This window comes from Astatotilapia calliptera, chromosome 15 (genome assembly GCF_964374335.1).
Source record: "Astatotilapia calliptera chromosome 15, fAstCal68.1, whole genome shotgun sequence".
Taxonomy (NCBI): Eukaryota; Metazoa; Chordata; class Actinopteri; order Cichliformes; family Cichlidae; genus Astatotilapia; species Astatotilapia calliptera.
The window spans coordinates 17,509,987-17,526,470 of record NC_137436.1 but is presented as its reverse complement, the minus strand read 5'-3'; the positions used below and the strand labels follow the sequence as shown (position 1 = coordinate 17,526,470).

General features: G+C 42.2%; 1 protein-coding gene across 1 annotated transcript; it reads left to right on the top strand.

Annotated features, from left to right (window-relative positions):
* Positions 1-5,411: 5,411 nt before the first annotated feature.
* Positions 5,412-16,020, top strand: thbs1b (thrombospondin 1b). Its single transcript, XM_026142707.2, has 23 exons — positions 5,412-5,711; positions 5,876-5,952; positions 6,483-7,042; positions 7,162-7,237; positions 7,572-7,652; positions 7,777-7,886; positions 8,340-8,465; positions 9,478-9,574; positions 10,441-10,614; positions 10,743-10,919; positions 11,006-11,179; positions 11,437-11,564; positions 11,674-11,826; positions 12,019-12,237; positions 12,352-12,459; positions 12,859-13,018; positions 13,124-13,242; positions 13,706-13,940; positions 14,057-14,284; positions 14,400-14,671; positions 14,785-14,882; positions 14,970-15,109; positions 15,229-16,020. Exons 2-23 carry the CDS (start codon positions 5,889-5,891, stop codon positions 15,234-15,236), a joined length of 3,507 nt encoding a protein of 1,168 aa, XP_025998492.2. The 5' UTR covers positions 5,412-5,711; positions 5,876-5,888; the 3' UTR covers positions 15,237-16,020.
* Positions 16,021-16,484: the final 464 nt, after the last annotated feature.

Below are 16,484 nucleotides of genomic sequence, written 5' to 3'. Positions count from 1 at the left end.
TATACTCCAAATGGTCATAGACACACAAACACCAGCGCAGGCTGACGTGACATGAATATAGATGAATGGATTCAGGTGCAGCATCCCCCCATCTGTGATCTATAGATTTTGGGCTGTGAGAAGATAAACATGTACATGATTAAGATGGTAAATAATTTAATTTATGACAAGTAAGTTCTCTCATCTGGAAAGCATGACTGTGGAGCTTTGACAAAGTTAAAAAATAAAAAAATCTTCAAACACAAACACTTACAAGCATCAGGCAAAATGAATATTGCCCCCTTTTTTTTGCCTTTTTTCTCTCAGCTTCCTTCTCTGCATTAACCCAGAATCTCTGGCTCATCTTCTCTCTGATGATGAGGCAAAGAAGACCATGTGCTGAGTTCACGCCATGTTGAATTTAGGGTGACTATGAGCTGCCGACTGGGAAAAATTCCCCATGTCATCTTCTCAGTAATAATTGCAAGCAGGGCGTGGGAATAACTGTAAGAGGCTGCAATTCATCACGCTGTCTCAAATTGAAGAAGTGTGACAGCACAAGCTGCAACTTTGAGCATCCTTATGGGAATTTGGTGATACTCAGCTTTTGGTCAACTCAATTCTGCTCAGCATTAATTTGGTCTCTTTATAATCTTATTGGTCCGTCTGCAACAGTCTGTTTCCCATGCAGCCCCTGTTATGAAAGGGCTGTGTGCAGGCAGGAAAAGGACCCAAAGTGCAGACACTCAGAGACAAAAGGTGAACTTAAATAAAGCTTTAATGCAGAACTCCAAAAAAGTAACAAAACTAAGACTCCAAGGTAACCTTACACAAACAGAACACACAGCAAGATAAGGGTAGATCACAACACAGACACAGAGAAACACAGGGCTTAAATACACAGAGGGAGCAATCAGGGAATGGGTAACAGGAGGGAAACACAGCTGGGGCAAATCAGGCCTAACGAAACATGGGAAGCAAAACCAGATACATTAACACAAGACATGGACCTTCAAAGTAAAACAGGAAACATAACACAGAGACGCAGACTTGACACGGGGATAAAGAACTATGGAACAGAACAGAAACCAGCAGGCACAACTCTGACAGAGAAACCAAAAGACTCGAAATGACAAATAATATAAAACTCCGGGTCAACGACCCAGGCATCCTAACAGCCCCTTGGGAAAATTAATTGCTCACTCTTGCCTTTGACTAACCTATTATTCAGCATGTCATGTTTTCTCAAACAACCTTTTAAGGTAGTACCATAAATTCCGGGAAACATTCATTTGTGTTTTTCCATGCAGGTATTATACAACTTCAGGTGTATCATCATACCTGTCATACTCACCAAATGACTGACAGCTTACCAATAAATTTATCACCCTCAGTTCCAACCTCTTGAATCACTTTCCTCTGACTCTACATTACGGGAGAAATAACTTAGTAACCAGTACCGTAGAATGTGAAAGCAGGCCTGAGGATGGGTCATGGCCTGCCACGATGCTGAACTTCAACAAAAACAGGAGGGCAAACAGAGGTGCGATGGAAAGTTTTGTTCAGCGGTCATAAAATAATGTCACTTCTATGTTATGACTTACAGGGAATAGCAGATGATGGATTATTCCACTCAGTGACTGGCCTGTGAAATGGCATGTATGTGCATGTACTGGACTGTTTTTTTGCCTCCTCTTGTTTATTACCTCCTCTTCGTCACCTTTTCTTTGTTTCTGCTTTTCTGTCTTCTTGTTAGGCAGCATGCTGGCTTTGTGGTTGACACCGCTTCCTTAAACAAAGAAAGTCCAGGTTTTGAGGACAAAGCAAAGCATTTCTATGGAGAGATAACACGCTCTCCTGTGTTTGTGCAGAGCTCCAAGGACAGTTCCGGTTTATGCCACCTTTAAAGACTTTAATGTCTTAGGTGATCACTTCTTATGGTTTCCTTTAAACGGTTCTCTTAATTGTCTCAAATTGTGTGCTTTCATACTCATGCTTAGTATAAGTTAAAAACAATCAAATATGGCAATTTTCCACCAACAGCAGGACATGTTTACACTTCCGATGGTGATTCCAATGCTACAGATTATCTTCAGCCACTGATGTTACGTGTGTTCAAACAATTTCTAATAAGGATCACAAAGTGCTTGACAACAACAATCAGCAAATACAAACATTAAAACAATGATAATGCCAAAAAGTTAAAAACAAGCCCACACAAGTAAGTAATGAGCTTATTTGTGGGCCAGTGGGCCAGATTTGAGTCTTTCCCAGGTTGATCCTAGCCCTCAGGCCTTATACACAACCCTGGTCTAGAACAAGGAACCACCAAGGTTTAGTCAGAAGAGCTTAATGATTTCCACGTTATACATTATATATTGGTGCAAGAGTTTCTATTGAAGCCAGGCATTTGACTATGCAGCGCTCTGAAAGTGAACAATGACACCTTACATTTGATTCTGAATTTTAGGTGGAGACAGTGCAATGAAGACAAAAGAGGTGTTACATGACACCACATAGAGGATCTAGTGAGTAGCCTGTCAGCTGCATTTTGGACCATTTGTAGGCGAGCCATAGATGACTTACTGAGGTAGTTGAAGAGGAAACAAAGCCATGAATAATCTCAATCACACTGTTTGGTGTTCATGCCTGATTTGTTGTCTCAAATGTTGAATATTTTAGCAGTATGTGTGTGTGGTCACGTTAAACAAGATGCAGATGTTTGCAAAATGGAGTAACTAGCCAGACAATCATTGATAAACATGCAATCAAACATGTATTGGATTTAAAACAACAGTTCTCAGCTGGAATTTATGCTCTAAACAAATATGTTGTGTACTAATGGAAGAATCTGGATTGAGAGAAGGTTTGTTTCCCTGATACTTTTTGCTTGTTTGTCACTTCTTTTCCACGTTTTTCCTTTGCTTCCCTCATTTCCTCTCTTAATTTTCCCCCTCATTTCCATTTCCTTGTCCTTACCTTTATGCTGTTGTTGTTTGCTTTCCCCATCACTTCTTCCTCTCCTCCTTCTCATTTCCCTTTATCCTCCTTCCCTTGCAATATTCCTTATCCGAAATTATCATGATCTCTTTTCCTTTCACTTTCTCGTCTCTATTTCTTCTCCTCTGTGCATCATCTTCTCTCCTTTCCTTTTGTCTTTTCTTTCTCTTTCCTTTGTCTTTACCTTCCACTCACTTCTCCCTCTTCCTTTCCTCTCTTCTGTTGTGGGTCGTCTTTTAGAGAGGATGCCAAGTATCTACATGTGTAAATGCATGTGCACTGTACGCACATCTGCACAGCAGTCTTGTGTGTATTCAGACAAAATTTCCCCCTTGATCCTTTATTTATATTCACCGATGCCAAAACAGCAGCACATTTTTCTTCTCAGCATGATTTCCCCTCTTTGCAAGCTAAGCTTACAAAATTAAGAACCAAACACCAAATGAGCTCAAACAAACACACAATTTGTGCAGTCTTTCCATTTGCTCATTCAGGTTAACACCTCTCCAACCGACAAATCTTTATTGTTAAGTTTTTAAATCAAAATCCAGCCAACTGACCTGACACCCGAGTGACATTGGGTCCTCCGCAGGCTGAAACAAGCTACCTACAGTTTCCATTAAGGGTCCTGAATCTGAGACAGACACGCAGGCACCAGAAAAGTCAGCTCAGCTCTGACCTTAGGACCCCTCAGGGTACAGCGCCATTCCCCGACATCTAAACCACCATTCAGTATCATCGCACAACTATCTGTTAAACTCATAGCTCTGAAGCCTGTCAAATTACACATAAGTGTATGTCTATTAAGCATCAATTAGATAAATTAGACTCATAAGAAGAGCCAAAAGAGCTTCTCTGTGTCTGAGAATAGGAGATAAGCATGACTACTTCTATGTCAAAAGATGCATGTGTATGCTATCACAAGAAGCAGCAGAGGTGGGGGTAGAGGTGACTTTTGCTATGAAATTCTCCCTTTCCCTTGATCTTTGGCTAGAATGTCTTATAAGTCTGTCCTCTAAATGTCTATCAAAGGCAGGATGTTACATTCCTGACAGATGAAAATTGGAAGGGTAAGGAAACATCACATCTTATTTAGATACAGACAATGAAAGGCAAAGATCACAGCGCATGTATGAATAAACCACATGGATGAAATAGACTGCAATAGTGCAGTACCAAAGAAAGCTGAGACATTTGCAACCTGACCAGAAGAACTAATTTATAGAAATGATTCATATGTAAGTCTCTTCGTGCAGATCTCTCCTTAGGTATATCTGACGTTTCTGCAAATCTGAGCTCCTTCCTGTGCTTCATAAATCTCTCAATAAATTTTCTTATTTAGTATAAAAAGTATAACAGCTGTTTATATTAGATGATTCGACCAAAGATTTTTTTTGTAAATAACTGCCTTGGAGGTTTAAAGTGTGAAGCTGACATCTGTTTACACCGGGAAGCCGAAAATAAGGAACAGTCTTGCGCTGTTCATTATCCACTATTAATGGCTTATTATAATAGCAAAATATTGGTATTTCTTAGAGAGCATCTGTGCTACTTATATGTAAGAACAGCAGCTAAAATAGCTGCTCAACATCCCTTCTACACTTCAACCAGGAAAACAGAGCGTGTTAGCTGGCCATCTTAAACAAAACTGAACAGTTGTGCGTGGTCTGGCGGGGAAGAGTTACTTTAAAGAAATTGCATCATTTCATACTGGTTTATATGTTTTCTATATGTCACTCCCACTTCCCACACTTCTGTTTGGTTGAGCCTCAATCAATCAAGCCTAGACCTGATGCTTGGTGCACTAAAAAATGCCCAAATATGCTAAATAAATTATATAATACCTTATTACATAGTTCTTCTGAACTGAATGGCAATGAAAACAATGTGTCAGTTCAGGTGTGCTGCAGCAACACCTTGAAATGCCTCGGGCATCTCTGGAGTGAATACGTCGGCTCCTAGCGGATAGATCCGGAACTGCAGCAAACTGAGGCTCATAATCTGTGAAGCTCAAGTCACACCAAATATACTCTGATATCTAGCTTTCATCTGTTTAAGCAGAGGTAAAAAAAAAAAAAGTGGTTCATTGTGTAATTTTTATAGTATTTTTTAAAGTTAATACACCACAGTATTAGTATGAGAAATATAACAAGTTTATATAAAAAGTTCAAAGCAGAAGTAAGTCTGAAAACAGACTTGTTTTTTCTACTGTGAATGTTAGAAACACGTCGCTATAAATGTGTCACGTCGCTGTAGCTGTGAGACGGAAATGCCTGTGAGGGCTGATGGATGGACGCTGAGATGAAACACTGGACTATTAAGACTCTGAAGGCAACGCAGTGAAGTTGGTCCCGCAGTGGAAAATGCGCTCTCTCTCTCTCTCTCTCTCTCTCTCCTAAGAGGATAAGGTCGTCCCTTTTTCTCCCCTCACCGTGATTGGACGAGGCTACTTCTTAGGAATGGCATCAAACTATTTAAATAGCACTTTGTCCCCCCTTCGGCTTAAAAAGCTGTATTTTAGCGGCTGACACCGGAGGGAGAAATTTCTATATAACAAAAACTAAAATACAATAATTTCTTTTTGTCATTATTTTCCTTCTTTTCGCAGTGGAACTTTATAAATATATGTATACATAAAAACAACTCGTCACAAATTCATGCTTGGGGATTAATTGTTGGATTTCTCCAGATTTTTCCGGATTTTATTACTTTGGACCTGCTGCTTTAAGCAGGTAAGTGGTAAATATTCTGAGTGTTTTTGCAGCAGCGTCAGCCATCGCTCTTTGGGCAGCTGTATTTTAGGTGTATACCTGCTGCAGGCTGACTCTTTCTGACAATATCATTAATGCTTTAAATTAAAATGGAACTGCTGTGTTTTTGTGGTTATTTGTCACAGACCGCAGATCACCATGAAGCTGCCGGGGATATTTTTGTTATTGATGCTTTGGACCTGCGAGGCTGCGAGAGTCGCAGGTGAGTTTGTCTCAGTTTGAACTGGTTAAAACTTGTCAGTATGATTCTTGTGGAAGATAAGGGGAAAGAAAGCTTGTGTTTGTTTTTTGTGTTTGTTTTTAATTTAACCTCCTAAGACCCGAACTCTTCCATGGCATGCAATTTTGATTTCTCTTTGATATTTGGGCATATTGGTACCCAAACAATGTAAAAACAAAGAATTACCAGATTTTTTGTTTTACCTGATTTTTGTTTCTAAGAAACATGAGAGCCACTTATGAGGATATTCGTTTAAATTTTCGATAGAACAGTAGCAGTATAATGTCTTCGTAAGTGGATATCAGGCCCTTGTAGAGCAAAATTTAATATTTTGGTCTAAATAACCCAAAATGTGATGTCCACATATGTGGACGCCAGGTCCTAGGAGGTTAAAAAAAAGAATATAAAGGAGCTGGTATGGCTTTAAAAACGTTTTGCAGTACTCTAAAAGTGAAAACAATAGAAATCCAGCGCCTCACAAAGGCTGACTCCTTATTGTTATTCACCCGCAGAGAGTCGAGACGACAATAGCGTGTATGACTTGTTTGAGCTCGTCAAAGTCCCCAGCAAGAACCACGGGGTGACCCTGGTGAAAGGAGACGACCCGTACAGCCCCGCCTACAAGATCCTCAACCCGGACCTGATCCCCCCGGTCCCCGAGAACTCGTTTAGGGACCTGATCGATTCCATCCATGCCGAGCGGGGTTTCCTCCTACTGCTCAACTTTAAGCAGTTCAGACGCACCAGGGGAAGCCTCCTGACTGTGGAGAAGAAGGATGGATCCGGACCCGTGTTTGAGGTCGTCTCAAACGGCAAAGCGAACACCTTGGACATTGTTTTCTCCACCGAGAACAAGCAGCAGGTGGTTTCCATCGAAGATGTGGGTCTGGCTACGGGTCAGTGGAAAAATATCACGCTGTTCGTGCAGGAGGACTGGGCAAAGCTGTACGTGGGATGCGATGAGGTGAACACCGCCGAACTGGATGCGCCAATTCAGAGCATCCTGACGCAGGAGACTCCGGCCAGCGCGCAGCTCAGGGTTGGCAAGGGAGCCGTGAAGGACAAGTTCACGGTGAGAGCTGAGAGAATGGAGCAGCATATGTCAGGAAGGAATTTCTTTTTAAATACTTTGAGTGTGATGAACTTTTCGAATTGTGTACCGGTGCTTAAACTGCACACTCATACTTGCAGGGGGTCCTACAAAACGTGCGGTTTGTGTTTGGAACGACTCTGGAAGCTATTCTGCGCAACAAAGGATGCCAAAGCGGTGAGTACTCAAAGTGTTTACCAATCACTCATCTGCTCCATGCACTCTCAAGTGCGAGCAATTCCTTATCAAAGAAATCTGCGTGTACTCCGTTTGTCTGCTGATTTCTGTACCAAACACTGCCCGAGAAGCTGTTTACGAGATGCCAAAAAGGAATGCCAGTTTACAAATATCTCAGAGCTCTGTGGTCTCACAGTATGTTCTCCAGCCTATGCAGAATGAACTAATTACTTTTTTGCATAATTTACTGCTGCGGGGCATTATGCTCGACCTTATTAATTAATATATTACCATTGAAATAGTATACTGATTCACAGCAGTATTTTTCTTTCAGCCATGACTGACACCATGGTCTTGAGGAACCTCAATGGCTCCTCGGCCATCAGAACTGAGTACAGTGGCCATAAGACTAAAGGTAGGCATTGCTGCATCTGATGCACTCAGTCTGCAAACTTTTCTAAACTATATGAGAATTAAATAATTTTAATCTGAAATAAAAATTAAGTATGTTTTTCTCACTGTTGTGTATTCTGGTGAAGACCTGCAGATGGTGTGTGGCTTCTCCTGTGAGGACCTGCTCAGTATGTTTAAAGAGCTGAAGGGTCTTGGTGTGGTGGTCAAGGAGCTGTCCACTGAACTCCGCAAGCTGGTAAGGAGCAAACCCAGAAGACAGTGTAGAAGAACCTAAGTGACGTCTGCCTCTTTGCTGGTTATCTGTTTGCCTGTGTGTACGTCAGATGTGTGTACAGTTGTCTGTATTTTAATCAAAGGAGATACTGAGCTCTTAAATATTTGTAAAGCTCTGCACTGTGAATGAAACTTGAGAAGGCATCTGACAGAAAATCATCTGTAATTTCAGCAAATCAGTATCAGAAAAACTGCAAATGGTTTTTACTGTGTAGTTTTACTGTTTATTACTCTGTACATCATATAATTCTTTCCTCTGTGCTGACGCTGAATTTGCTTACCTCCTGCATTTCTTCAGAATTGTATCTCTGTTACTTTGTGAATTTTAAAAGGGGCTTCACATTTTTTCTCTTTTAACAACCAAGCTAACAACTCATTATCATAAGTCTATTTTTCTTGTTTCTCTTTTCCTCAGACGGATGAAAACAAGCTTATTAAATCCCACATTGGAATTCACAGTGGTGTCTGTATCCACAATGGCATCGTTCGCAAGAACAGAGACGAGTGGACCGTGGATGACTGCACCGAGTGCACTTGTCAGGTGAGATCTCCACAGCACTCCCACCAGTGTACTTAAACACACGTGTGAGGAGGACTTACTCAATGCTCTGACTTCTCTTTACATGTACACACACACAAGCACGCACACTGTGATGACAGCCCACAATGGGCAGACACACTTAACCACAACACAACTGATCTGGTCAGTAATTAGTAAGTAGTGTGGCGACTGGGCAGGAGGCCAACAGTCTTTATTGTTGTAATGACAGGTCTGCTGTCAGAAGTTCAACTTGACTGTGGCCTTGAGGGGCTTGAGGGACTTAAGTGATCCGTTGCCCATAATTAAGAACAAGACCTTGGCTTTGACAAGTGGACAGGAGGATGTAGATGTAAAATACTTGGGAGGAAATCTTCCTGCATTTCACCAGTGGGTTCATTTGCTTATTTCTCCCTGTGCAGATAGACTACTTCTTCCAGGTTCTGCTTTTTTCCCTGTCAGTGATCAGTTCCTGGAGGGAGAACATTAGCATGCATAGTCAAAAGGCAGTTCTTATGCCTGAGTCATTCATAGTGAACCCTCACAGGTTGTGCTGGCAGGCTGGCTTTACTTGTTCGGGGCTCTGTGCCCAGTCCGGCTCCATGCTGAAACCCATATCCATTATTAGGACTTTGGCCTCTTTCCCACCCTCCCCTGACCTAGTCGGCAGGTGTTGGCTGCAGGGGTCCCCGTTCTCAGCCAGAACTCTTGCTTCTCACTCATTCTTCCATGATTAAACTCACATGACCAATAGAGAATTTAATGAGATGGTTGCACGTACATGGGCGAGGCCTCGATTAAAAACATATCTTCAAACATGCACAAATTTAAATGGATTTAAACAACCCCACAAACTCCACATTAGTGACGCCGTTGTGAAGGGTCCAGTGTTTCAAATTCCATTCAAGCACTGGGACTTGACTGAGTGCCTGGACTGAGTTTGGAGGAAAATTGCAGCAAAACTTGAGTGATATCCAAATATTTAAAAATGAATTTGATCTCTGTGCTTTTGCAGAACTCTGCTACTGTGTGTCGCAAGATCTCCTGCCCCCTGATCCCCTGTGCTAATGCTACTGTTCCCGATGGAGAGTGCTGCCCACGCTGTGGAACACGTAAGCATTTCTAATCTACGATCTCCAACACATTTTATTATGACCTGCATAGCTATACAAAGACACACTGTAATTAAAATAATTATAGGTATGCAAACCTGCACTATAAATGTTACATTAATGGTCCACATAGTGTAAAGTGTATGACATTTCAGCTAACACTGTACCATTCCCTGAGCGAGCTGTTTCTATTTTATTTGCCATATAAAACAAAAAACCACAAATATTTCCCTTGATGTATTGATGTAAAGCTTTTTCTTCATTAGAAAAAATGCTAGTTTTAAAGATGATTTAACTGCATTAGTATGAAAGGGTGCTTATGTGTTTGGAACATTGGCGCTTTGTGCTCTAAAACATCTTTGAATCTTTAAGTTGAAATGGCTGCAATTTGCCAAATTGGTTAAAGGGGAATGGAAAATTGGTTTTCTGTTTAGTGAAGCCATCTTTTACATGAGGGGAGGTGGCATGTTCTTCATACCTTGGCAGACTTGGCTGCGATGCTTCCCTAAAAGTAAACATTGGGAGCCGCATTCATCCCGGCCTCAGCCACTTGCTGAAGTCATTACAGACCCAGGGTCATGTTTTCAAAAGCTGTTTCCTCTTTGGAAAACATAAGCCAGTGGGGCATCCCTGTCCATCCTGAGGACAGGAGGCCTTTCTATTTCTCCAGTTAGTCCTCTACGTATGCTCACAACAGCTGTGTCTCCCAGTTAAATCCAGACCATTAGTCCACTGCTTTTAGAGCTTCCCCTCCTCATTTAAGGTTAGGGGCTGTTTGCGAGGGGGTGCTGCTTCGCTGCAATAGCTCTTTTATTGTCTCCCTCTTCGCCTCCTTCTCATATTCTCTCCCTCTCCCTCCTGCTCAGCGAGCGACTATGCAGAGGACGGCTGGTCGCCGTGGTCTGAATGGACCCATTGTTCCGTGTCATGTGGGCGTGGCATCCAGCAGCGTGGGCGCTCTTGCGACCGTATCAATAACAACTGTGAGGGCACCTCTGTGCAAACCCGAGACTGTTACCTCCAGGAGTGTGACAAGCGCTGTGAGTTAACTTAACCAACAACAAGAACAGACAGAAAATATGTGTGACTTTTTTATGATTTGATGTCACCGTGGTTCAACTTTTTGGCTCTTGATAACTGATCTCTGACCTTGTCTTGTGGCCTTTAGTCAAGCAGGACGGCAGCTGGAGCCACTGGTCACCATGGTCATCATGCTCGGTCACCTGTGGTGCTGGTGTCATCACCCGAATCCGCCTCTGCAACTCCCCAACTCCTCAGCTAGGAGGCAAGGACTGTGTTGGAGAAGGCCGGCAAACTGAAACGTGTACAAAGTCCCCGTGTCCCAGTAAGTTTCTTCATACTACAGTTGGATTTTGCTACTGTGTAAAGCAAGAGAAGACGTTGATCATGCTTTCTTCATGTCTTCATCAGTCAATGGCAACTGGGGTCCCTGGTCTCCCTGGGATTCATGCAGTCTCACCTGCGGAGGTGGTCAACAGACTCGGAAACGCCTGTGCAATAATCCTGCACCACAGTACGGCGGTAAAGAGTGCGTCGGTGAAGCCAAGGACATCCAGAGGTGCAACAAGACCCCCTGCCCAATCGGTGAGGCATTTTATCATTTAAAGGAGTTCCACATATTCCATGTATTTGGTATTTTTTATTATTCATGTTTTTAAAATTTAGTCTTTACAGCATTATTGTTGGCATCCACTTCAATGTAGGTTTTATTTATTGAAGTTTTTTTTTTAAATATACGTAAGTGTACCATCTCAATGAGATCATAACTGGAAGATTAGGATTACTAAGATTAAAAGCAGGTTACATATGAAGGATTTTGATGACTGCATTGCTGTGTTCAGATGGATGTCTGTCCAACCCTTGCTTTGCTGGTGCCAAGTGCACAAGTTTTCCCGATGGTTCCTGGAAGTGTGGGAAGTGCCCAGCAGGATACACTGGCAATGGGATCAAGTGTAAAGATATTGATGAGGTAAAACGTCTTTAGCTGTTGTTCAATGATTAAAGCAGCTACAGTCATATATTAGAATTCAGGCAACATCATAACCATAACTGTGATTCTTTTTTTATCCTGAAAACAGTGCAAAGAGGTTCCTGATGCGTGCTTTGAGTTTAATGGGGTGCACCGCTGCGAGAACACCGTTCCAGGCTACAACTGTTTGCCCTGCCCAACTCGTTACTCAGGACCCCAGCCGTTTGGCCATGGTGTGGAGCAGGCCGCCGCTAATAAGCAGGCAAGCAGATTCCTGTTTGAAGCCAAAAACAGAGCAAGAGAGACAACTTTTATTAAACAAATACTGATAACAGGGAGAGGTCATACTAATGTGTTGTGATGAATATGTGCCTTTCTAAGGAGAGAATGTCATGAATTTAAACTATGCAGAGCTCGTCTCACCACTGATATTCATCTCATCTTCAATCTACAGGTGTGCTCACCCCGTAATCCCTGCCTCGATGGAAGCCATGACTGTAACAAAAATGCCCGCTGTAACTATCTTGGACACTTTGCTGACCCCATGTTTCGATGTGAGTGCAAACCTGGTTATGCTGGCAATGGCCATATCTGCGGAGAGGACACAGATCTGGATGGGTGGCCCAATTCAGATTTGGTGTGTGTTGAAAACGCCACCTACCACTGCAAAAAAGTACGTAGTAGCAAAGCAGCTGCAAAGAAATGTCAATGTTTTTGCAGAGTTAAAGTGAAAATATCTAAATATTGCTTATAATGGCTGAGACTGACTCTGTTGTTGTTCATTCAGGACAACTGTCCCAACCTCCCGAACTCAGGGCAAGAAGATTATGATAAGGATGGCATTGGAGATGCTTGTGACAATGATGATGACAATGATGGTATTCCTGATGATAGGGTAAGTAAACATTTCCAGACAGGAAATAAGATTGTACAAGGAATAAGTGTGAAACGGTGCCTGTGCACATCTTTTTGCATTCATCACGTTGTCTAATAAGAGGACAGGTGGAGATGGGGGTAGGGTAGAGGAGGGTGGCGCTCAAAAGAAAAACAAATGTTTCTCCCAAGGCTGAGCCAAAACCTCAAATTCCAATGCTGAGGTTCTGAAGGAGCTGCGCTGTGTGCTGCTAATCCCAACATTTGATGCAGGAGAGAGCCTACAAATAAAGCTGCTTTTCATCCTGCATCACCCCTCCCTGTAAATGGGCAGGGAGGGAGTTGGAAATTACAACCGCAGCACCTTAAAAACTGTCATTGACTCTTTCTCTAACACTGCGTTTTTCTCTTTTTCAAACAGGACAACTGTCCTTTTGTGTACAATCCCAGGCAGTATGACTATGACCGTGATGATGTGGGTGACGGCTGCGACAACTGCCCCTACAATAGCAACCCAGACCAGACAGACACCGACAGCAACGGAGAGGGAGATGCCTGCGCAGTGGACATTGATGGAGATGGTGAGACCTGCAAACAAAAAATAATCAGCATAACTCTTAGACAATACTTTTATATTTTCTGCTTTTGTGCTGCCTTTTCATCTAATTTATTTCCGTTTATGCCAGGCATACTGAATGAGAAGGACAACTGTCCCTATGTGTACAATGTTGACCAGAGAGACACAGATCTGGATGGAGTGGGAGACATGTGTGATAACTGCCCACTAGAACATAATCCTGATCAGGTGTGTAAAAGCAAACACACGCATTGCTGTTACCCATTTGCTTCAGTCTTACCCGGCAACAATAATCCACATTCATCTCCCGGGCTCTCTTTTATATCTCCCTTTCAGTCAAAGCAGGCTTCAGTAGTTGCTGAAGCATTATCATGGCATGTAAAAGGTGGAGTAAATCCTGTATGCAGCTGAAGGGCACATTAGTTCAGTAAGGCGTGGTGGGGGGCTAGGGCTACACTGAGAAAGAGGAATGTGTTAAACAACAGGAATTAGGAGAAGAATAAGGGAAGGAGGGGAAGTCTAAACTGATGTGCTTTTTAAAGAGTGAAGCGCACAATTAAAGGCCAAAAGAGACATGTTCAGACATGAATGCAGCTGTTATTTGGTGGTGTATAGAGTACAAGTAAGCTAATACTCAATTTTCCCCATAAACCAGATCTAACTAGGATGTTTAAACACTCTAATTTTGCAGTTGGATTCAGATGATGACCGCGTGGGAGACAAGTGCGACAGCAACCAGGACATTGATGAGGATGGACACCAGAACAACCTGGACAACTGCCCGTATATTCCCAACGCCAATCAGGCTGACCATGACAAGGACGGCAAAGGTGACGCCTGTGACCATGATGACGACAATGATGGCATCCCTGATGAAAAAGACAACTGCAGGCTGGCGTTCAATCCTGATCAGCTGGACTCTGATGGTGAGCAAAGTTGGACATGGATACATCTAAGCAGTTTTATGCTGGAACACATATATCTATACACCCTGGGTATTATTATTATTATTATTAAATAATTTGGATTATGTATTTTTCAGGTGATGGCCGTGGAGATGCTTGCAAAGATGACTTTGATCAGGACAATGTGCCTGACATCTATGACGTGTGTCCCGAGAACTTTGACATCAGTGAGACAGACTTCCGCAAGTTCCAGATGGTTCCTTTGGATCCAAAAGGCACCTCCCAGATTGATCCTAACTGGGTCGTCCGCCACCAGGGCAAAGAGCTGGTTCAAACTGTTAACTGTGACCCTGGCATTGCTGTTGGTAAGTACCAACGATTTCTCTGGACCAAATGTGTAACTTTGCAAAGACTAATAGGAAAGTTTCTTTTTTCTATTCAATTCTTGTCGTGACACCCTTTCAACCTGTTTTTGTTCAGGCTACCATGAGTTCAATGCAGTGGACTTCAGTGGGACTTTCTTCATCAACACTGACAGGGATGATGACTATGCTGGCTTTGTGTTTGGCTACCAGTCCAGTTCCAGGTTCTATGTGGTGATGTGGAAGCAAATCACACAGACCTACTGGTCACATAAGCCAACTAAGGCACAAGGTTACTCTGGCCTGTCCATCAAAGTGGTTAATTCCACCACCGGCCCAGGAGAGCACCTCAGAAATGCCCTCTGGCACACAGGCAACACCCCAGGACAGGTACATTGGACTTCTGTTCTTTCATGGACAATTGAAACATTTATTTTTGATAATCAAACCTAAATAAAATAGAAAAACTCATGTCTTTTATTTATTTTTTTCACACGCTTTAGGTTCGCACTCTCTGGCATGACCCAAAGAACGTTGGATGGAAAGACTTCACTGCCTACAGATGGCATCTGATCCATAGGCCGAGAACAGGACACATTCGGTGGGCAGAAAATAATTTTGAGTCTGTAGGTAGTTACCCTTCATGAGTTTGGCATTCAAATGTCTAATTTTTCCTTGATTTCCACAGAGTTGTCATGTATGAGGGTAAGAAGATCATGGCTGATTCTGGTAGCATCTATGACAAGACGTATGCAGGTGGAAGGCTAGGTCTTTTTGTCTTTTCACAAGAGATGGTATACTTCTCAGACCTCAAGTATGAATGCAGAGGTAAGTTTTATTTGAAAACCACTAAAGTTGACATTGTTCTATTAAAATGGACTCTAGAATTAAAGACATTAAACAAACCCTCTGCAATCTCTTCATGTTATGTCTCTTCCTTTTGACAGATGCATAAATGTACGGCGCAGGAAGCTCTGAGGAATGCACCTTTTTGTATAAAGTATGAACTTCTATATTCTCATGCAAAGTCCAGGGACCGATTTATTGCCGCAACTCTTTATTTTTGGGCATGCTCACTCAGACTGGGCGAAGGGCATATGGTTAGCCTCAGGGTAACTTGAAGCCGATTTGGAAAGAAAACCAACCAGCTGAATTCCATTTGAGGATCAGAGAGCTCCTTCTCCACCACCATCCTTAACATCTATAAGAGCAGGGAGAGGTGAAAAAAAACCCAACAAAGCCTGTAGGTCACCAACACCTTTCTATCCCCGCTCTGCCTGCTTTACCCGCTCTCTGAAAGACCTCATTCATCTCTGTACAGGAATGGCTCCTCATAAACAACTATGCACTTCCAAGTCTTTACGTCTCTCTCTCTCTCTTTCTGTCTCACCTCTTCAGCCTTTTCTGCCTCACTTTCTAGATGGACTTCCCAAAGAAATAAAGAAGAATATTTCCTTTGCCTTACCAGTCTGACCAGGATGTAGATCCTGGAAATACAACTTATGAGGACTCAAAAAATGAAGATGACATTTTGTAGGAATTTTTGTTGTTAATGATTTAAGAAAACTGTTGAGAGGGGAGCAAGTTAGAAATAAGGGGAATATGATGCTGTGGATAAATGTTTGCATGCATGTACAGAATGTATGTGGAAGACTAACCATGAATGGAACAAGAAAGTTCTTAAATCTTCTACCCTAAAATCTCTAGGGTAGAAGAACTATGAACTGTGTTTGTCTCAATTTGAATACTTCCAAGAGCAGAGTTCCAAGTAGCACAGTATGTACACTGCATACTTACGTAATGCATGAATTCCGGCAAAGTTGTCTCAAACTGAACATGCTAAAACATGTTCCTAATATTAAAAAAACAGTTGCTTTTGATGAGTTAGCTAACATGTTTTGTAAAAATTTGCGACTTCTTGAGCCTTTGGTGATTCTTTTAATACAGAATTACTCAACAGTGAAGATTACAGTTCAATTTAACATACCTAAACACCAGACAAATCCATAACATGCACTGTTTGGTGTAAGCTAGAAAAAAACCCTGCTACTGTTAGCTAGCTAGCTGGAATTGGAGATAGCTAGCGGGTGAGAAATGTACAGCATTTCATATTGATCTTCTGACTGTTTTGAGTATCCTATCTGGGTACTTGTGCTCTTCATGATGCCATATGTGAGCGTTTTGTCACACTTGCCTTATGGAA

What these genes read in the sequence shown, in the direction of transcription:
- thbs1b (XM_026142707.2), top strand. Translation starts at nt 5,889, where the DNA reads ATGAAGCTGCCGGGGATATTTTTGTTATTGATGCTTTGGACCTGCGAG. An exon ending in CGAGGCTGCGAGAGTCGCAG is followed by an intron (nt 5,953 to 6,482) that starts GTGAGTTTGTCT and finishes ATTCACCCGCAG; the next exon opens with AGAGTCGAGACGACAATAGC. An exon ending in CAACAAAGGATGCCAAAGCG is followed by an intron (nt 7,238 to 7,571) that starts GTGAGTACTCAA and finishes TTTTTCTTTCAG; the next exon opens with CCATGACTGACACCATGGTC.